The sequence below is a fragment of the Syzygium oleosum genome, unplaced genomic scaffold, assembly GCF_021117445.2.
Source record: "Syzygium oleosum isolate NSW1041296 unplaced genomic scaffold, Sole_v2.1 Sole_v2.05, whole genome shotgun sequence".
Taxonomy (NCBI): domain Eukaryota; kingdom Viridiplantae; phylum Streptophyta; class Magnoliopsida; order Myrtales; family Myrtaceae; genus Syzygium; species Syzygium oleosum.
In genome coordinates, this window is record NW_026607489.1 from 6,220,041 (window position 1) to 6,242,571 (window position 22,531).

General features: G+C 42.6%; 2 protein-coding genes and 1 pseudogene across 2 annotated transcripts; 2 read left to right on the forward strand and 1 right to left on the reverse strand.

The window, feature by feature from the left end:
• Positions 1-1,666: 1,666 nt before the first annotated feature.
• LOC115676514 (RING-H2 finger protein ATL54-like) lies at positions 1,667-3,392 on the reverse strand (annotated as a pseudogene).
• Positions 3,393-8,107: 4,715 nt separating this feature from the next.
• LOC115676482 (29 kDa ribonucleoprotein A, chloroplastic) lies at positions 8,108-9,888 on the forward strand. The gene is made up of 4 exons (XM_030599424.2): positions 8,108-8,593; positions 8,704-8,802; positions 9,146-9,433; positions 9,538-9,888. Exons 1-4 carry the CDS (start codon positions 8,186-8,188, stop codon positions 9,670-9,672), a joined length of 930 nt encoding a protein of 309 aa, XP_030455284.1. The 5' UTR covers positions 8,108-8,185; the 3' UTR covers positions 9,673-9,888.
• Positions 9,889-16,131: 6,243 nt separating this feature from the next.
• On the forward strand, positions 16,132-17,165 carry LOC115676481 (blue copper protein-like). Its single transcript, XM_030599423.2, has 2 exons — positions 16,132-16,359; positions 16,508-17,165. Exons 1-2 carry the CDS (start codon positions 16,194-16,196, stop codon positions 16,930-16,932), a joined length of 591 nt encoding a protein of 196 aa, XP_030455283.1. The 5' UTR covers positions 16,132-16,193; the 3' UTR covers positions 16,933-17,165.
• The last annotated feature ends 5,366 nt before the right edge of the window (positions 17,166-22,531 follow it).

Here is a 22,531-nt window from a genome sequence, read left to right on the forward strand (position 1 = left end):
CTCAAGAGACATGGAAATTTGGTGCGTGAATGTGGAACGATGATCATAAAGTCCCTTCAGGCCAGAAGATAAGTCACTGTGATCAGATTTCAGTCAACTGGGCCAACTGTGTCTAGCAGTTCAACACTGAAGGCAGATTAATCAGCCCAAATAACCTGGGCCAATACCCCAATTTCATCGAAATTGTGAGTCTATCCCCCTTTGCCCATCTTCTCGGCACACGTTGGGTGGCCGGCCATTTAGGGGTGGGCTAGGCATGGGCAATGGCCGCCGGGACCCCGACCCGCACGGGACGTGTAGGAATCGACTTACATTCGAGGGGGAGTATTGAATCCACGTTGCAAGGTTATACCTAGAACTATCTATTGAATTGACCAATTAGAACCCGTCGGTTTTGTTGTCGATTCAACTATCCGAGAATTGGGAAGGGCCAAGTATGTTCCTGGTTCTACCTTAAAAATTAGACCATGTAGCTCTTGTGTCCACATGCCGTTTCTTATTGATTCAATTTGAATATGAGATGACACTAATACTAGTAATTTGAAACTGACATGACCTTATGTTTCTTTTTTCCTATTTTTTAAAACAAAGATATTTCAATCATATTGAACACCAAGTTCAGAAATCATCATAGCAAGGACATACTCGTTGGAAATGGACATTGAGCATATCGTGAATTACCATCTTAGTTAATAAATGATGTTGTTCTTCTTTGCGTACGAAATTACATGCGTCTGATATAACGAAATTTACAATGAATTAATGCCTCCAAAATCGGTATTTTTATTGTGATAAAAGGTGGTGAGGGGCGACCAGTGCAACTACTTCGTTTGGGCTATACACCATAAGGATCACACACACACACACACACACACACACACACACACACAGGCATTACTGATTATCTAGTTCGAGACAAACTGCTCAGTTCTTCCGCGTTGCTCCAATTCCGTCATCGCAATTCGTGACGAGACAAAATATTCAGTGTAGCTACTTCGTCAGGACGCTACCCTAAGGATCCTACACATGTTATTGAATATCCGGTTTAAGCCAAACTACTCGACCCACCGGTAGGTATATGATTCTGTCATCAGGTACGGTTCACGATGTAGAAAAATACTCGAGGCATAAATCGGCCCTACGATTTATTCACATAAACGACTCGAACCTGTTACCTCAAATAGGACGTCTTTCACAATGTATTGCGTAGACTCGCTCTATTAAATAAAGCCAATCACGTTTTGAGAATCTATGAAACAGACATCGGGTTTTATTAAAGAACACAAGTTCACATTGCTCGACTCTATGTACAATTCTTTCTCTTGGGGCTAATTCCACCCTTGGCTTCAAGGACCTTCCATCTCAAAACCAGCAGGGTTACAGGGCGATGATCTTTCGCAGAATCGCCATTAATCACTCCCGTAGGAGTTTTTTGTCAAGAAAATCACTTCATTACTTTGGACGCATGGTGCCAGATACAATCTACATGTATTCTAGGAATGAAGAGAGAAACAGAGTTCGACTATGCGCTTTGATGTTACTTATTGTGCGCTTGAAGTTACCTTCAAGATGACTCTATGATCATCACAGTCGACGCTTTCCCCTTGCAACTCTGCTTCTAGATTTCGGCCGTACGAGCCATTTGGGCCCTCCCCTAGCAGAAAATTTCTTGCGGGGGTGTCATGATGGCAGAGCTGAATCACAGCCGCTCCGACTGTGTCTTGATAGGAAGAACCCTTCGCTGCACGAATGTGATCTCGTGATGTTCACCGAACTTGGATTGTTCAGAAACTGCTCAATTGAAGAACCGCCCATTCTACCATCAAACACCTTCTGATCTTCATCAACCGTCACTTGCGTACCTTGATCTTTCACGCTGCGAGACTTCCTCAGGACAAAGAAGGGTGAAAGAGTGCCTAAAGAATCCGTGGAAGCTGACCCTTTTACTGCTTCTTGATCATTAGCAGGGTCTCTGTTGAATTCTGCACCGACCTTCAAGATCACTTGACCGTCAGCACCTGCTACGTCATCTTCATCCTCTGTTTCTGTCCTGGTTTCAGGAGCACCGTATCTGTCATGGCTGTCTCCCAACTCCACATTCTGTGCAGAATTCTCTATCCGGGCATCTTGATTGAGTCCCATCATCTCCAAAGTTGGCCCGGCGGGATTGAGATTCGCTGTGCCGGAGATGATGCTGGCGCGGCAGAGAGGGCAATTCGTGTGAGACCTCAACCAGGTATCAATGCAGTGAATATGGAAAGCGTGGCTGCACTTGGGCAACAGCCTCAAAGTTTCGCCTTCTTGGAACTCATTCAAGCACACAGAGCATTCACTGCCTTCTATCAAGCCCTCGCCTTTCCTGTACTTGCAAACCGTTATCGCGTTTATGATCGACTGCTGCAGGCCCATGGTGGCGATGAACCATATGGGGTGGTCGACGCGGTTCTCGTCAAGGAAATCTTCCTCATCGCCGCCATCTGCCGCGGCTGCAGGGTTTGGTTGATTACTCCTCGACGGCCACCAGGAAGAGGACCTTGCTATGATGAGGCCAACAAGAAGGAAAAACGCCGAGAGCAATGCAACTATGATGATCAAAGATGGAGGGATGCGGTTGTCTTGGCCGGGGTGATTAGAGGCCGAGAGCGGCAGAGGCCGCGGCGGCGGCGAAGGCGGGGGGAAGAAGAAGAAGTCGGGGCAGTTGTAGGGGCATGTTGGGTCACAGAAGTCAGGACAGTCGATTGTCTCGTTGGTGGTGCCGACAGCCGGGAAGAGCTTCCTGTTTCTTATTGCCATGGAAGGAGGAACAAGTCCCACCAAGGAGGAGATGGAGGGTGCGAATGTTGAGGAGGGTGTGAAAGTGTGGATGGAATTGTGTTTTGTTTGAATTGGAAGACAAGAAAACATGAAAAATCAAAGGAACAAATGTCTCTTTCAAGGTTAAGTGAAGATGTTACTCAGCCTACAAAACTATTGAAAGAAAGAGAGAGAGAGAGAAGAGGCCTCTGGAAAGTAATGGTTGGATTGAAGAGGAATGTAGGTTTCTTCTCATGTTATGCAAAGGTTGAGTGAAGGAACAGCTGCATTTTCCATTTGGCAACATTCGGGGTTCGACTTCTCGGGCACGCGCATGCGTCGATCTCGCTCGGCGCGCAAATGTCGAAGCGACTCGCGTGTCTCGAGAGGTTTTTATCGACTCGTGGACCAGTGTTAGCATATGTAACCTCTTGCTCAAGAGAAGAAATGAAACCGAACTAAGGAAGCGCGAGAACGACCATAGCTTTGGTGAATGACGACACGTCGCCTCATAAAGGTGATGGATGAACCCTCTCGAGGGCATTGCACCAACTAAAATCTGAGCAGTCACTCGGAAAGAGTATGCAAATAACGCAAATTAAAGGAAAGGCAATTCATATTCTGAATTGCATAATTAAAACAAATTTGAATAGAGAATAGAGCAGCTTATATTCATTCCCTTTGATACAGTGGGCACTTCATTGACGAGAGCGACCTTTCTTCTTTGATCTTTTCGATTTTCTTAGTGGATATTACTGCTGGTAGGTGTTGGAGGAGTCATTCTTTTCTGCTCCCACGTCCCAATCGAGATACAACGATAATGATGATTTAATCTCCTGAAAGGCAGGTTTAGGATGTGTGATTAGCACTCGTGATGTCCGACATCATGCGTAAGGTGGTAAATACCTTTCAAAGCGAAACTGATCTTCCACCAAAGCTCTATATTTTTTTCACCCACTCTTCCTCTTCACTTTCTACCGCACACTAAACAGCAGCCACTAGTTTACCAAAACCTCAACATTACACAAGTAGAAAATAAGCATCTACTCGAGAAGAAGAAGAAAAAAAGAAAGAGGAATAGGGTTTGTTGGAGATCTGCCTAAATCTCCTTAGATTGGTGATTTCGCATCTCGAATTTCTCGACCATTTGTTCGTTTCTCAACTAGTAATCATTCCTTTCTACTCGGTAACCATTCCTTATTTTTGCAATGACATCCTCTGATACTATCAAGAACAATGATCTAATAGAAGATTAGAGCTATTTTAAAGTTAACTAGTCAATGGAATTTTGAAATATCCGAAGCTGAGTGAGTCTCGAAATGTGTAGTGTTCAATCACGTATGAGAACGAACACTCATTTCTATTTAAAGGAAACTAGGAAATTGAAGATGGGGGCAAAATTACACTTTACACCGCATTTTTTTTTTAGAATTAACACCATAACCCATTTCGCTAATCTAACTTTTTAAAGTGCGAAATGGGCATGTATGGGCTTAGGATTTCTAGCATATGATATGATCTCTTTCAAAAGATGGATCAAGCAGACATCCTTTTTGCCTCATTACCACCAAGATATGGGGATTAATATGAGGAAAGTTGGAATCGAAAAGGGTCATTCTCTATGCCATGTTGGAAACTCTTCCCCTAATGTAACTTTATGTTCTTCTAATTATGTAATGCAGAAGAACAAGTATAATAAGGATGTGTTTGGTAACTTATCAAATAGTGACTGATTTTATTCTTTTGTTCCCGGGAATAAAAAAAGAATAAAAATTCATTTGGTAAATTTTTTGTTCCCGGATATAAATTTATTCCCAGAATCAGTTTTGGAACAGAATAAAAAATAGAAGAGATTTTTTTTTTCTTTTTCTTCTTTCCTGGCCGGTGGCCAGCAACATGCCATAGGCCAAGGCCGGCGAGGGCTACGACGCCCTCGCCGGCCACAAGCGAGGGCAAGGCCTGGACCCTCATGACCTGGGCGAGGGCCACCCTCGCCGGATCTGGTGAGGGCGGCAGCGAGGGTCTAGCCCTCGCCAGATCCGGCGAGAGCAGCTCTCACCCAGGCCGCAAGCCTCGACTACGGCCCTTGCCGGCTCAGGCGAGAGCTGGAAAAGGCCGGCGAGGGCCGCGACGCCCTCGCCGGCCATGGCCAATAAGGAGAGGAAGAAAAAAAGAAAAGAAAAGAACAAGAAAGAAATATTAAAATATTTAAAATTATTATTAATAAAAATAAAATTTGTGCAGTTACCAAACACATTTCTGTTCTTTTTCTATTCCAGAAATGAAAATTTTGGGCCGTTACCAAATGCTTAGAAATTGTTTTCGGGAATAAAATAAAAAAAAATCATTTTTGAGCAAAAATTGTTTCCGAAAACAAAATGGTTACCAAACGCACCCTAAGGCTACGTATGGCAACCATTCTATACCCGGGAACAGATTCTGCTCAGAAATGATTTTTTTTTATTCCGTGCCTGGAAACAATTTTATAAACATTTGAAGGCATTTGATAACTACTCAAAATTTCTATTCTTAGAATAGAAAAAGAATAGAAATGCGTTTGGTAACTACACAAAATTTCATTTTATTAATAATATTTTGAATTTTTGAATTTTTCTTTTTTTTCTTTTTTTTTTCTTTCTTTCCCTGCCCTTCCTTTCCTTGGCCATGGCCGGTCGCCGGCGCCAGTGACTGGCCACAGGCTAGGGCTGGCGAGGGCGTCGCGACCCTCGCTGCCGCCCTCGCTGGTCGCGACGGCGAGGTCGGCCTTGCCTTGGCTGGGCGAGGCCCCACCGTCGCGACCACGAACCGCCCTCGCCAGCCACCGGTGAGGGCCGCGACGCCCTCGCCGACCTGGCTTGTGGTTGGTCGCTAGCGGCCGGCAAATGGTGGGCGGCAGGCCGAACAACAACAAACAAGCCAAAAAAAAGAAGAAAATCAAGAAGAATCAGAAATGGAAAAATTGTTCCAGAATTAAGAGGTTACTTTTTTTTGCTTCTTGATTCTGTTCCAAAACTGATTTTAGGAGCAATTTTTTGCAAAATTGTGCTCGGGCACAAAAAATTTAACAAACGGATTTTTGTTCCCAAACTGATTCCGAAAACAAAAGAACAGAAATTTTTACTATTTGGCAAGTTGCCAAACGGGCCTAAGTCTCAGGTGAAATCATTCTAGGCACTAATTTTAATATTTTAAATTATTAATAGAATATAAGTCTGAAAGTGCACTTTATAAATATAAGATTTATTATCACAAAAAACTCCAAACCAATACACCTGTGACAAATTTACCCAAAACTTCAAACTGGTATACCTATGACAAATTTACCCCAAACCGATATGGATTTCCATATAGACTTAATATGTTAGTTGAGTAATTTCACAATAAATTTTGATGAAAGCTAATATAAGGTAAATATGTCACAAGTGTATCCGTTTGGAATTTTTGATGACCTAAAAGTTAATTTTGGGTAAATTTGTCACAAATATATTAGTTTTGTATTTTTTGTGGTATTAACCCTAGATATAAAAGAGTTCATATGATATAGTAATTATTCTCTTAACAGTTGATTGAATTGACACTCGGCCTAATGGCTTAGAATTAGGGCGCACAGGCAATGTTTTCCAAACCGGACCAAACAACATTCAATCGGGCAACAACCAACTCTCCTTTTCGATTCACATCCCTGGGCCGATCAAGTCAAAACATGTCGTAACGATGTCGATGGAGATCTGTATCGTTTCAAAACCAACAAAGGACACTTCTAAAGAGAAATAAAGCCTTCGGAGGTTTCCGAACTTTTTCGATCACTGCAATGTCTCATTTGCAACCTTGACCCATCGCTTCGTGCTCACGCCAGCACGTACCGGGATACGAGGTAAGAGCGTTGGGCACCCAGCCACTTAGGCTGCACATGGCAACAATTCTATGCCCGGGAACAAATTCTGCTCAGAAATGATTTTTTTTTATTCTGTGCTCGAAAACAATTTCTAAGCATTTAAAGATGTTTGGTAACTGCCCAAAATTTCTATTCTTAGAATAGAAACAGAACAGAAATGCGTTTGGTAACTACACAAAATTTCTTTTTATTAATAATATTTTGAATTTTTTAATATTTTTTTCTTTTTTTTTTTCCTTTTTTTTCTTTTTTTTCCCTCCCTTCCTTGGCCATGGCTGGTCGACGGCACAGGCCAGGGCCAGCGAGTGCGTCACGGCCCTCGCCGTCGCCTGTGGGTGGCAATGGCGAGGTCGGCCTTGCCATGGTTGGGCGAGGCCTCGCCATCGCGGCCGCGAGCCGCCCTCATTGGCCCTGGCCTGTGGGAGATGGCTGGTGGCAGCGATCAGCGGCCGGCGGCAGGCCGGGAAGAAGAAGAACAACAAATCAAGAAAAAAAAAGAAAACCAAGAATTAGAAATGAAAAAATTGTTCCAGAATCAAGAAGCTACTTTTTTTGCTTTCTTGATTTTGTTCCAAAACTGATTTTGGAAACAATTTTTTTCAAATTTGTGCCCGAGCACAAAAATTTTAACAAACGAATTTCTATTCCTAAACTGATTTTGGGAACAAAAGAACAGAAATTTTTACTGTTTGGCAAATTGCCAAACGGGCCCTTACTTGAATAGATAAATATATAGTCTAAGAATAAATCGAAAAGATTCAAGGACATCTGATGAACTTTTTATCACAGATACAACCATAACTTATTTTTTTGGTCGAGATACAACCATAGATCAACTTGGCCACTTCAAGTAGGGGTTGCAAACCGGGAACCGCCCTGACCAAATTAAATCGATTTGGTTCGATTCCAGGAAGTATCGGTTTGATTTCCGGTTTTTAAAAGTGGAATCGGACCAAACTAGACCGACCAGACTGGACCAATTACATATACTTTTTTTTCAAAAAAATTAGTAAAATGTGAACTAAATCCTAAGTGAACTTCATTGATAAGAATTCATTGACAAAAATTAACAAAATGTGAACTAAACCCTAAGTGGACCAGATCGAACCGGATCGAACCACCGATTCGATCCGGTTCCCGGTACTAGGACCAATCGATCCGGTCCCCAATTCTCAATTTTAGGAACCCGTCCACCCGGTACGGTTCTCGATTCCAATATGGAACCGAACCGGACTGGAAACCGATCACCCCTAACTTCAACTCTTTATTTAAAACAAAGTTCAGTCTAGATCTTTATTTGAGAAAATGGGTCCGCTACATATCCCTGTATGGAATTTTTCTTCTCGGATAAAATCACAGTCGAGGAAAAACGACGCCGTCTCATGGGCTTAAACCTTCTTCTTCAATCGCGATATTTCCATCTCTCCCTCCCTTATCCAAACCGATGTTTCAGGAATTTGCGCAGCTCGCAGGTCGCGACCACCCTTGACACCGCCGATGGCTTCCCTGCTTCGCCACCCTCAGTGCTTCCCCTCGACCTCGCCGTTCTCCTCCGACGTCTTCCCTTCCGCTCCCGCTCACCCACTACACCCTCAACCCTTCCTGTCGCTTCCCCTACCGAAGTCCCCGCTCCCTTCTCCTCTGCGCCGCTCTCTCAAATCTAAGCCGATAAGGCCTTCGCCCCTTTACCATTGCCATTGCGCTTCTTCTTCGGCGACTTCGGCTCTTCTTGTCGAAACCCAGTTGCCCGCAAATGACGAGGGTGCCGCCCCAGTAGGCAAAGAAGAGGAGGAGGAAGAAGAGTTCTCGAGGACCAGATTGATTGCCCAGAACATTCCCTGGGCTTGTACTGCCGAGGATGTTCGGTCTCTGTTCGAGAAGCACGGGACGGTCGTCGAAGTCGAGGTTCGTGCGCGCTCCGTTGCTCCTTGTCGTTTGCGTCTGATGCTCTGGTTGCACGGAAAGAGAAATTCGCCGGGTGTTGATGGGTTGTGCGTATTGTGGTTGCGTTTCAGCTGTCGATGCATAGTAAGACGATGAACAGGGGTCTAGCTTTCGTGGAGATGGGTTCAGCTGAGGAGGCTCTCGCTGCTCTCAACAGTCTCGAATCGTCCGTAAGCATGTCTCTCCCGCTTTCTCTTGTTTATCCACCTGTTATAGTGATTGGGTGTCGAATTTTCCTTCTTTAGTAATGGTTTTGTCGCCTGATGTTTTATGGTAGTGTGTAAAAGTAATTTGAAGTTAATTTGACTACTGATCGTGTGGAAGTTGAACCTGTATGCAGCGTTAATGTATTTGATGAGTGTATATCTGGCTCTTGAGTTCCTTATTGCCCTTGAGTTACACTTGAACCCTCATAAGATGAAATCAGGTGGTGCTAGATGTGATTTGAGTGTATCGCCATGGAAGTGTTTTATCCCGGGCTAAAATTTCAATTCTTTTATGAATATTTTGTAGGAATTCGAGGGTAGAGTATTGAAAGTCAACTATGCGAAACTGCGAAAGAAGAAACCTCCTCCTCCTGCGCAACCCAGACCGGTCGCAACATTCAACTTGTTCGTGGCTAATCTGTCGTATCAGGCTAGAGCGAAAGACCTGAGGGAGTTTTTCGGCTCGGGGAGTGGTAGGGTTGCTTCTGCGGAAATAATATTTCATGAAAATCCAAGAAGGTCTTCTGGATATGGATTTGTTTCTTTCATATCCAAGAAAGAGGCTGAGGCAGCCTTGACAACCTTTCAGGGGAAGGTGAGTAGTTTGTGTTGATACACACTTGATTCGTTAGCTGCTGATTTGTACATGGGTATAAGCAGCATATTTTAACATGTATTTTGGCCGAAACATTGCTTCAGGATTTTATGGGAAGACCATTAAGAGTGGCACGAAGTAAGCAATTTCTGAAGCTACAAACTAAAGAAAGCTTGCAGTCCAAAGCTGCATCAGACGAGTTGATACCTGATGCTGAGCAGGCGGATGAAGCTGAGTAGAACCAAAATTGGAAACACAGAGACACTTCCTGTTTTTGGTTATAGTCAGTGAGGTTTCTTAAACACAGGCACTCAGTTTTCATTTTATAAAGCTGTCCATTTTTTTAGTGGTATATGTAACTTTGTAATGTGCGCTTTCGTCATAACATTGGAATCCATTCCCAAGCTAAATGAAGCATTTATAGTGGATGGTGTAATTCTCCATCTGTATCTCCATTGAAGGAGAGCATGTATATGTATAAGTAACTTTGCATGTCATATAACTAACTCCTTAGTCATTGTCTGTACAGATTTCTTTGCTTGAACTGCGCCCAGAGCTTATTACCTCTTTTTAGGATTTTCATGATTCATGTACTAGATATGGAGTAAGTATTCAGCAATTGATTCTTTCCCATTAAAGAGCTTTGTGTGAAAGGGTAAGCTAGAACTTGAACAGGGAAGTTACATTTAGACCATGAATATCCTGATTAAGGAGCTTTGTTTACTTTTCTCCTCGTGGGAGATTGTACCTCTTGCTTCCTTCAATCGTACAGTCTTGCATTCTGTCTTGCTTTTAGTAATGGCATTTTCTCTGCATATTTGGGTTGCTTCTTTGTGGTTCCAAGGTAGCAATGGGCCTGTCCGGCTGTTCCTTGCATGTAGCAGTTCATTATTTTCTCTACGTTTATCATGGTTAGAAAGTATTTTTTATTCATATTTCCTATTTGAGGTTTTGGGCAAGAAGTGTAAGTCTGTCTCAAAATTTTGACCAATGTTTTGAAGAGCATAGTTTAATGTGAAGGATTAAGAACTTTCCTGTAGCTAATTATGCTTCTCATATGTTGCTGAATGCTATTATTTTGCATTTTCAAATTTGCGAATGAATGTTTTTCATTATCGGTGGAATTAGGTTTAATTTATTTCCTTGTTCTTAAATATTTATGCTCCCTTCCTTTCCAATTGGAACTATCAATTGCAAGTTGTTGGCTAGTGTCTGCGAGTTTGTATAATGTAGGTTGGGAATGCCAATGAGATAACCATCTGATTCCTTTTCACCATCAGCAGAATTTGGTATCACTTAAGACGTGATTTAGGTAGCTTGTGTTTTCTTTTCATGTTCTTTCTTAAGTGATCTTAAACAAGAAGCTTATGCTTCCATAGAGGTGAATTTTTCTTTTGCCTGTCCTACCTTGGTTCTGTATCATTTGGTTCGTTAGCTTAATTTCTGTTTGTTAGCCTATCTTAGCGAATCGATCCATCTGAACTGAACAAGGCCTTGATCTTCGTCTTGATGTTCCACAGGAATTAATTATTGCTTAACCAGTGGTTTGCTTCTTGGAAGCCGATCCTTCACTAGAATAAGTTCTTTAGCATGGGTGACAACTGAGAAAATCTATATCAAACTCCAATAAATTTCTTTTTGAGTCTATTTTTTATTTCCCCCTTTTTTGGCTTCCCCACCTCCATTCTGTATTAGGGTACGTGTGTGTGATGAATCATGCTCTGCCTGTAAGGTCTCTTCTCTTCCCATTTTCCCTCTTTTACAAGTCCTATATGCTGATCCCAAGTATTTTAAGTTTCTGTGATTAATTTGGACTTTCCATCCGATTATATTGCACTTATGTTGCTACTTTTTTTTCATACAAATACGCTTCAGTGTAAGGTGATCTTGGAGAATCTATCGAGTGCATTCCGATAAGGCAGTTTACAACTCCAGCTCAACTCCTTTTGAATTGTGTGAGGGGTCAAGACTCATTTTGAGCTCGATTGAGCTTTTCTTCCTTTTTTAAAGTTAGACTGTGAATTGATGAAAAGTTTTATGAGCTCAAGCACGCTTGAGGTCGACTTGATTCATTAGCAGATGTCTAGTCGAGCAACAGACTTTACTACGCAAGCTTGATCTCAATTCGGTTTAATTTTTTTTAGCTCAAGCAAGCTCAAACTCAAAGGTAATTTTTGTTTGAGCTTGAGCTGAAACGAGATTTTCTTTTTCATTTGAAATGGTGTTCTTACGTACTTGTGGTATTTAGAAATGTTTAATTACAATTAGAATATGGGAAAAATCATCTGCTCAGCCATGGTCTCTAGCCACTTGAAGTCTAACATACTTTATTCTTTTGGTAACTGAGTCTAGTATATTCAGCTATGAGCTCAATGAGTGCTCGATCTGCTCAAATTGAACTCGAATCTGAAAAGAATCGAGCTGACATCAAATAGTCTGCCAGTTAGCTCAAGCGACTCATGAGAAGCTCAGACTCATTCGAAGCCCTAACTTGACCTACGGTGGCTTCACGCTTCATTCTCTCTGCTAGTTCTGAGGCATTTAGTAGCATATTCCTCCCTGCTGTTGTTGTGCTCATCTAGTCTGAGGAGCTTGTAGAGCTATGAACAGGGGCATTGATTTTGACTGGCTCGCATATCATTATACGCAAATAAAGTTAGTTCATTTGAATTTCCTGTTTACTTTTGTCCTAATGCTTAGCTTAGTTGTCTCTTGGGTTGATATACTGGTCAATGTGTGATTTTCAGCTTGTTTCAGTATACCATCGGCATCAAGAAGATATTGCATAATTCAGGAATATTATTCTTGAATGCATTACCAGTTGAATCTGGTACAGTCTCTGCATAGTTAATGTAAATGGGAAAGATCTAACCGATATTGAAGTTAACACCAGGATGAAGGGTCAGCTTTATGGTTTGTCGTGTGCTTTTCCTTTGTTTGGTCTGACTAAGCCGGGACTGTATTGACATACTGTTAAATTTCAAATGCTTGTTTTTTCTCTTCTCCTGAACTTAATCTAATGCCTTTAACCAGCTCTTGGTAGTTGCATGCTGTTAAAGGATCCAACACTTGCTTGCACTTGGCTATGACTCATCAGATCATGTGCATCACGAGAGGCCCGCCAAATTTAACAGCTCGTTTCTATGGAGTTCACATAAGTCGAGAGCACACGATGATCCTTTTCGTGAAACGGGTAGTCTTTTTCATATTTCCCACGCTCAAACTAGGTCCGCTGTGGGAAAGTTGAGTGACTCGCCCATGTCTCTCGCCGCTGACTACGGATCTCGTGTTCGTAATTTGCTAGTTACTTTTGCCCTCCTAAACCAAACCCTTCAAAATCGAAGTAAGAACTCGCGTGAATTGTTTCTCTTCTTGCTTAGAGAAATGCATGCTTTCATACAGAGTTAGCATAAACAAATAAGGGAAAATGACACAAATAGTCATTGAATTTTGGTTCAATGTGCAATATGATCCATGAACTTTTAGTTTGTTCAATGTGGTCCCTGAACTTTAATCCAATGTGCAATGTGATTCCTGAACTTTTAATTTATTTAATATCGTCCATGAACTTTTAGTATATGTTCGATTTGGTCTCTGAACTATATGAAAATATTCAATGTAGTCCTTCCATTAATTCAAGTTCAGGGACTACATTGAACATTTTCATATTGTTCAAGGATTACATTAAATATGTATCAAAAGTCCACAGACCACATTAAACAAATTAAAAGTTCAGGGATCACATTGAACATTAAGTTAAAGTTCTTGGATTACATTGAATAAATTAAAAGTTCATGGATCACATTTCACATTGAGTCAAAATTCAAAAACTGTTTAGGTCATTATCCCAACAAATAAAGGGGCAACGACTTGTGATCTCATCGACGGTGATAGACTTCCCAAGTTTATAAACAATGAGCGTTTTGTTTGGTCGGAAGAAAAAAGAATTGCTTCACGAGGCTCAGGATCTGATGGCAGGTCAACGACCAATTCAAGGTTGCTCAGTTATTGCTCAAGACATATATAATAGGTGTAGATGCATGGTTCATAGTCAGATATGTCGAGCGCATCCATGCACCACAAGTCCTCTCTATGTTTAACCACCAACGGCAAAGAACATTAATAACAACAATTTGTCTCATGATTCGTGGAGGAACTATCCATCTTTTTTTTTTTTTTGGTAACCGAGGTGTCCGGGCCAGCTTGCGTGCACCTCGACTATTCCTCGGGGGAGACTAGCACAGCAACCCACCGCCATGGCCCCTCACTTAAATCACAAGTGCTCAGCTGGGGAATCGAACCTGGGACCAGTACGCCTAACCACACAATCCCAAGTACGCCCTAACCAACTGAGCTATCCATGGGTGAGTGGAACTATCCATCTTTAGTCTCTTAGGATGCGAATTGCAGCAAAATTACCAAAAAAAAATCACAAACCTATTATAATTATACCAATTCAGTCCTAAATATTTTAATTTGGCCAATTTAGTCCTAAACCTTTTGATAATTTGTCAATTTAGTGTATACGGCCAGTTTGACCAGTAATTGTTGACGTAGTACTGCCGGTGCCGACGTGGATAATTTTTATAAATTTCCAAAAATTTTATGAATTTATTATTATTTTCCTTTTTTTCTATTTTTTCATAGAGGCCAGCGAGGTTGCTGACGACCCTCACCCCGGGCGAGGTTGCTGACGACCCTAGCCCCGGGCAAGGTCGACCTCATCATCACTGGGCAAGGTCGACCTCGCCAACGGCCAGGCTAGCGAGGGTCAAGCCTGGCCCTACCATCGGCAATGATGGCCCTTGCCAGAGGCCGCGAGATCAAAGGCCATGAGGGTCAACCTTGCGACCTTTAGCGAGGCTCAACCTCGCCAGCGGCTGGGCTAGCAAGGGTGGAGCCTTGCGGCCCATGGGCAAGGCCCAATCTCACTAAATCCGGTGAGGTCATGCATCGCCAAGCCCCTATCAGCCCTCGCCAGAGGCTGCGAGGGTCGGCCCTCGTGTTTACCCCTTTTTCCTTCACATCGGTCTACATGAGCTCTCCTTTGTTGTTCCTACTCAAGTTCTGTACACGATAAGGATCACCCCGAGCAAAAGATAATCATGAAAAAGTATAAAGCCGCAAAGTTTTCTCTCTCCCTCTCTATTAAAATCAAAATGTAGGACATTACAACCCTTTCTAGAAAGCAAAAGGGTGGTGTGTGTACAAATGTATTTGACACAGATTCCCACGTAAAAGAGTGAGTGAGCAGTTGGCCAAATCAATTGGACCCTCCACAATTATGCGCTCCACCAAACCCTAAGTCGTCACCCACTCCTCCCCCCATCATCATCCGATCCATTCGAAAGTGACCATCATCACTATGTCCTCACTTTCTCAGAGCTTTGGCATGTGCGTGTTGCCCGTTTCATCCCAAAAATTCCGTGTCCTGATTCAATCTTTGCATCGCCCTGTTGCAGGTGAAGCTCGATGTCCACGACGACCTTTTATCGCCTTTTTAGGTGGAGGGTTTTGATCGTAGTTTGGTGAAAAAAGTGGAAGCACATCAAGCTACATGATCCTGCTGTTGACATGTGGTAGTAATGTCTACCCCATTTTGTCTAACCTCTGATGTCAATATGGTGTAATTCGATGCTTCAAACTGAAGCAATTAGATCTTGCGCGTCTCTCTCATCATGCCTCCTGAGAAGGATTGATCCCCTTGTCGCCACTAACCTACTTGTTTTGATTTTCAATTTCCAACTTAATTGGAGCGTAGCGCCTAATTATTCCTTAAGCAATTGATGACAATTTAAGCAACATCCTGAACTTGAGCATGTCGTTACTGTAGCTCGCTAATCAAAGATATAAACTGGGAAAATCTCGATTAAACCGCTCAATCTGTTGACAATGAGGACCGTTTCCCCGAGACTTTAGGATGCGGGAAATGTTAAAGAATGTTCCTACGGCAGTTATTAGGACTTATCAAAGGTGTTTGCGTGCAAGAATGAGGAATTCGTGTCTACTTTTAGGATCGGTAGTTCTCTTTATAACGCGCATTACTATATCCAGGACACAATTTGTGTCGATTTCATTAATTTTGATCATTAATAGTAAGAACATCCACAAAGCGTATTGAAAAGTATAGTATTGCTCAGTCCCCCAATGACATATCATCCCTCTTATGGAAGGATTCCCTTTCCCAACTGTTCAACAGCTCACCAGTTTACTCGATACAACATTCCCAACAATAATAGCAATAATTCAAACAAACAAAAGCTCCCAAGTTCATTCAGCTTGAAAATTACATGGAGTAGAACTTAAGAACTCGTACAACACAATGACTAGGTTGAACTGGTGAGCTCACCACTGCGTCAAATTGCTCTCATGGCAATGAGGATGGGTTGGTTCTTATGTCTCAAGAAAAATCAGTGGTGTGGTTAATTTTAAGCTTGCGAGCATTCTCAGGATTATGATGGGCATCTGTAGATTTTTTAGCCAATGGAAATGGACGGGACACCATCATTACAAGCTGACAAGAGAGGCTAAAGAGAGATGAGACCCATCTGTTCTTTTCCGAGGGCATTAGGTGAGGAGGATCAATGAGGAGTTCCTTTCGAAAACTGCGCCAACATGATGAGATTAAGTAGACCAAACATTACCGACTCCGGCCCCATTTCCCTCGCACCCTCTTTATATAAATCAAAACCCGGACAGTGTTCCATTGAAACTCACCAATTACTATCTCTCACTCTTTCTCAGAAGACACAAACCTAAGATGGCAAGAGCTGGTCTTGTGATGCTTTGTGCAACTGCAGTGTTGCGCCTTGTGGCACCAAGTTTGGCGACGGATTACACGGTGGGCGACACGACGGGATGGGTGATGGGGATGGACTACACCACTTGGACGAGTGGCAAGACCTTCTCGGTCGGTGACAGCCTCGGTTAGTCCTCTAGAATTTCCTAAGACGTGCTGATTTTTTGCTTTCTTGTTGCTAAAATATGATGATCAAGGTCGGCCAAGATAGGAGTACATGCTTTTCTTTCTCCCGTGGTGGCTTAATTCTCTAGTCGCAAATTCATTGCCGACAGTGTTCAACTACGGAGGAGGCCACTCCGTGGACGAAGTGAGCAAGAGCGACTACGACGCGTGCAGCGCCGCGAACGCCATCAACACCGACAACAGCGGCGCCACAACCATCCCCCTCAAGACCGCCGGGACCCACTACTTCATCTGCGGGGCGGCTGGCCATTGCAGCAGCGGCATGAAGCTCGCAGTCAGCGTGAAGGCCGGGTCGTCGCCGGCCACCACGCCCTCGACCTCCGGGGGCTCCCCCGCCACCACCACCACGTCGCCGCCTTCGACCACCACCACTCCCACCACCACTCCCACCACCACTCCGACCACAACCGGTTCCGTCACGCCGAAGTCCGATTCCGGAAGCCTTGCGTCGCCCATGGTGGCATTGGTGATGGCTAGCTTGGTCTGTTTGTATGAGTTGGCTTTTCTTTCATGATTTGCCAGGATAGGGGCAGTGCACTTTGTCGTCCCACTGAACCATCTGCGGTTCCGTTGCTTTAAATTTCATCGGATTTGATTGTTAGGTATGCGGACCTTCCTTTTATTGCAATTGCAGTAAAATCCGTCACTTAGTAGTGGTCGTACGGGGTGAGAACATTAGGCGTGTGTGTATTGTAATTTATTCGGTTGGTATCAGAAACACATATAAGAGTCTCATTAAAAGCTTAATTTCGAGTCATTTTCGAATCCGGCCGACCTTGAGTCCGATCATAATCACCCACCAAGCCAAATTACGGCCACCTTAAGATCGAACTACAAACAACACTTGACCAACATTACAAATCTTGTCTATAGTCACGAATTACACGTTACATTCGAAGTCCAAATTCACTAGTGCAAAAGTCGGAGCGGGCTCAAACAAGTGCATGGTCAAAAGCAAACTCTTATATGTTCATTGAGGATGATAACTCCTAAAATACTAGTTCTGACAGTTGCAATCAAATTGTATGCTAAATTTTCTCCTATGTAGTATGTACGGCAGTGATTGACAGATCCCAACCCCATTACCTTTGATACCAAGATTTGGACACTCAAGAAGATCTCTAACATTTCACTAAAGTGTACTCTTTTAAAAAGGCGATACATTGTTCCCGAAACTTACCTCAGCCACCATCCTTTTACCCGGTTTCGTACAATGCGATCAGATATTTGACTCAGGTAATCAAGGCGAGGTTACTGATTATTCTTTTCTTAGAATATTTAGTTGCGTCTTATATTCGAGCGAGGAGAGAATTGTCCAAAAAATTCTAAACCTATTGTACGGCAGACAATTTCGTCCTAAGTCTTTTAATTGCGTCAATTTGATCTTAAACTTTTTGATGATTTGCCAATTTAATCATAAATCTTTAAATTGTGCTAATTTAGTCCTAAATTTTTTTATGATTTGCCAATTTAGTCCTAAATTTTTTGACGATTTGCTAATAAAGTCATTCTAACTAACTATCCAAATAATAGGTTTAAGACTAAATTGGCAAATCTTTAGAAGACTTAAGAATAAATTGACACAATTTAAAAATTGTCAAAAGATTTATGATTGAATTGGCTGTCGTACAATAGATTTAGGACTTTTTAGACAATTATCCCTTCGAGTGAGTGATGGTAAGCTCGATGATAGGGCAATTAAGTGCATTTTTCTAGATTATGCACAAGGGAAGCAAGATTACAGTTGTAGTGCCCGGAATTAAATTCTTCTTACATCATTAGGACAATTACATTTGACGATTCTCCACTATTTCTAGGTAGAAGTAGTTGTGGTATTGTTTTTACAAATTTAGATAGTATTTAGATCAAGATGGAGTTGCAACAAGAGATTCTAGAGTTACTGGGTGTTAACACCATAATCAACACATACGATGCTCGTAGTGAGGCATGGTTTGTAGAGCAAACGGTCGTTGTACCTGCTAAGTTTGATAGGTGCAGATATAACACTAGTTTGCTTTATTTATAGTAGAGGATGTTGTGTCTAAAAAGTCTTGTCGAGTAGCTAAATGTACAGTTGAAATTGGTGTTCTATTGAGGTTCGCAGCTATCACAAAGTTCTAGCACAACTTGAACTTGAAAGATGTCTCTAGTGGTTGAGGAGTCCATGAGAGGTTGTGATAGAATAGTAGCTATAAGTTTAGCTTCCAAAGAAGTGATTGTCACTTGCATCAAACGTCTAGCTAGTTTGACATTTATTAGAATGTGTCTCGAATTTGCGCCAATTGGATGAAACACTAGATGAAATTAAGTGTGTGTAGGCCTCGTACATGGAAGTATGAGATCATTATGTCCATTTTGGATTCTTCACGGGCAAGTTTGGTTTTATGTGCAGAAGTCTTGGGCTTGAGATGCCCGTGTGCACGTATATCAGCGACACGTTAATTGCACCCAATTGGAAAATTTCTTCAGAGATTTGAAGTGTGTCAAATCGATTAAATCTTGTGATAAGATTTTGCATATTTCTTTGTAAAATTGAGTTTTTGTTTTGCAAGAAATTATGAGGGTTAAAAGAATATGTAATTTATTATTGTGATTAGAGGCTAGGAAACACTTAAAGTATTTAAGAGACTCAAGTGTGGAACTAGTTTGTAATCTCATCGTATTGCTTAATCTATAGTAATATCATGTGACGCTCCCTTCATGAGCATAGGTCTAACAAACCAAATCACGTAAAATCAATATGCAATTTATTTTCTTGCTTTGTTTATCGTGATGCTCGATCATTTATTTTCGCAGCACTAAAGTTAGTTGGCTTACCTTCCCTAACTTAAGAGAAGCCATATATCTCTTGATTATGATGAGGGTCGATTTTATTTTTTTTCGAAACATTTCGTCTATGTCAATTTGGGGAAGCTCCAAGCACTTAATTTGAAATGTCAATTTAGGGAAGCATTTGGCCCTTGGACCCTTGGAACATGGAATTGAGGCCTTCACATAGTATTATACAATGGGCCTAGGCATGTGAATGATATTGAAGACGAACAAGGTGGTCTTGCCAGGTTCACATCTCCTATTATTGCAATTTTCACAACTTATGTAAAAGACGAAATCTTCATAAAGGGAAGATTTCATGTTGTTTGTAAAATGATCGGGCGTGACTGCAATGAATTCAGAGTGTAATTTTCAAGGTTAAGACCAAAATTCGTTGGAGAATTCGAGGCTGAACTGTACATAACTTTGGATTTAGATGTTAGCTGATGCCGATTTGTAGGGTTTTCCCCGAGATTGCATAACCATTTTCTAACTTTCCTTACCTCCATTGTTCTATGGATCAAGGACTATTCACCTTGGAGACTTGATATGGTTATAAGTATGATGAACATATGTGGACGGCGCTCGGTCCTCTAGATTTTCAAAGGCCGCCAAGGGCGCAACATGCACCAAACACAATACAACTCACGGTACTCTTCCACCCACTAAACCCTAGATCTGGCGGAGCCATTTTACGAGGGTGGGCAAACAATTAAACAACAAACATGACTCATCCTGAGGCCACCACCGACGTCTTTGGACTCCCTAGCATTGCTGTGAGCTGCCACATCTCGGTTCGACAATTTTAGACTTGATTCTCTTTCGAACCTCTTGCACCAAGCCCTATTAGATGGGCTTCTCTATTTTTTAGGATCGACTCACCCATGTGACCCAAGCCCGGAGAATAATCCAGATTTGCAACTTTATTCTGTTTTCTTATCTATGGTATTATTTATCTCAATATTTTAAGAAATGTTATTTCCTTCCACAAAATTACTTGATTAGTCTGAATATGGAGGACTTCGTGGATTGGCCGGCTAAAGTGAATCGATCTTTCAAAGATGGGATCATTGCTAGAGCAGTGGTTTCTTCCCATTGTTTACGGCTGGGTATTTCTTTCGTCAACCTCGGAAAAGTGTACAAGGAAACCTATGGGTGGATCGGGTCCGGTCCAGTCGGATTTAGGTCAGGTCAAAAATGATATTATCCAAAATAAACCCATTTAGCTCATTTTGACCCATTTTCATATAATGCAAATTTAGTTAATCCATACCCAATACGACACATATACATTGGCCCCGTTTGGTTCAGCTTTGGGAAGGGGCTTTCGGCCTCGAAAGCCCCTTCCCAAAATGCTTAACCGTTTGGTTCAGCTTTTCGAGTCCGGAAAGCCGAAAGTCGGTATTTGGAATGCCGTTGGAATGCCGAAAGCCCAAAACTGGTCCGGACCAGCTTTGGGCTTTCAGCATTCCACAAATGCTGAAGCATATTTTTCCCTTCCCAAATTGCCCTCACTCAAATTTCTTTATTCCGGTTTTGCCCCTGTTACTGTTCATCTTCTTCACCGCGAGGATGGCCGGCGAACGGCCGGTGAGGGCGGATCTGGCCGGCGAGGTCGCCCGACCCAGGCGACGGCCGCCATGTGGAAGGATCGTTTGCGCGGAACCTCTTCTCTCTTTGCTCTTCAAAGTTTTCATCTATTTGATAATCCCTCGGTACGACCGTACATGTTCGGCCACGCAGCGTCCTGTGGAACAACACCCGACAAATCCCCCGCGAATGGTTTAAGTCCAGGCATCTGGCCTACGCAGGCGACCCTGATCTAATTCAGTCCGCACGCAATCGACGGAACCTGTACCGGCGACATCCATTTCTCGAGCCGAAAATCTCTGGATACCCTAATCAACTAACTGCTTTTATCCCTATATAATATTTTTCCTGGGTTTATTGATCCAGCTGATGAAAATGCCACAACTTGCGTCAGCAATAAATTCCTTGGAAGTTTTATATAGAAGCCTTGCCTATCATCATATCGTTCTTTCCTTTTGTCGAGCCACAAAGCATTCGCTGGCCTACGAGCTACGACCACTTTTCGGGGCCTTTTTCTAGAGATGACCACCACACCACACCACGTGGATCGCACTTACCGAGGAATCGAGAATCAGATTCATCAATTCACTCAAAAGAAAGAAAGAAAGAGCAACAAAAAGAATATGCCCTTCACTCCGATGTGTCATGGTGGTTTTGCAAAGGAGAGGAATTTGCAAATGTCTTTCTTACACCATCATTGTTTCCCCCTTAATCACGAGTATTGCGAGACTTCTTCTGTGGCGCAGCTAATGTCAATGGTCACTATCATATGTGCGCGTGTGTCCAGAAAATCATTTCAAGAGAAGGCAAGTATTCGATGATTCGAACTCGGATCGAAATGAAATGCTGGTGGGACTACGTTAAGCAGCCGCTGAGCCCTAATAATCCGAGCTCCGGCGTGGGGCAAGACGGATCCGGGACCCTCCGCAGAGACTCGACCGCGAGCAGGCGGCGTCTCGCTCCATCCGCACTAGTCAACAAGGCTCGAAGCACCACCGCACGGGTCCAAGATAGAGTCCTCCTTAGACCCGAGCCCGTCCATACAGATCAGCTATTATGACGAAAGATGGTACGCTTTCGAATACCGAGCAAGCCAGCATTAGGATTTTTAGGCTAAACCCACGACCCGCCCCCGCCAAAACTCTTCCGCGAATAGGACGATGTACTGTTGATCTAATCCTCCCCAAACAGAAGGCAGCAATCAAAGCCGAAAACTCCGACTCCACCTCGATCGAGCTCCAACTTTCCGACTCCACATGTTATCGAAACACTCGAAGCTCTTGCCTCGATTCAAGTAAATTTACTATCAATTCGTATATGAACTAAAAGCTCGAGTTCAATGAACCAAAGATTACCATGTAAACGATGGAAACATTAGTCTCACGCGAGCTCTCGGCTCAACAGAATAGGGGTGATCGGTTTCCGGTTCAGTCCGGTCCCACCCAAGAACCGGGAACCGGACCGGTTCCCAAATTCTGACCGATGGTCCGGTTCCAATGGAACCAATCACTTATTGAAATGAACTGAAAATCAATATTTAGTTCTGCAAGAAAAAGAAAGAAAAAACGAGAGACCTACATATGCTGCTCAATGTTCACAGATGACATATCTGTACTTTGAAATAGAGGGAAGACATAGCTACAGAATTGATGAAAAGAGAGTCATTACAGAGATGCCACAACCTAAATTTGGAGAAGAGAGAGTCATGCTGG

Coding starts and splice junctions, on each gene's coding strand:
- LOC115676482 (XM_030599424.2), top strand. CDS start 8,186: ATGGCTTCCCTGCTTCGCCACCCTCAGTGCTTCCCCTCGACCTCGCCG. Junction 8,803..9,145: donor TCAACAGTCTCGAATCGTCC/GTAAGCATGTCT, acceptor AATATTTTGTAG/GAATTCGAGGGTAGAGTATT. Junction 9,434..9,537: donor TGACAACCTTTCAGGGGAAG/GTGAGTAGTTTG, acceptor ACATTGCTTCAG/GATTTTATGGGAAGACCATT.
- LOC115676481 (XM_030599423.2), top strand. CDS start 16,194: ATGGCAAGAGCTGGTCTTGTGATGCTTTGTGCAACTGCAGTGTTGCGC. Junction 16,360..16,507: donor CTCGGTCGGTGACAGCCTCG/GTTAGTCCTCTA, acceptor CATTGCCGACAG/TGTTCAACTACGGAGGAGGC.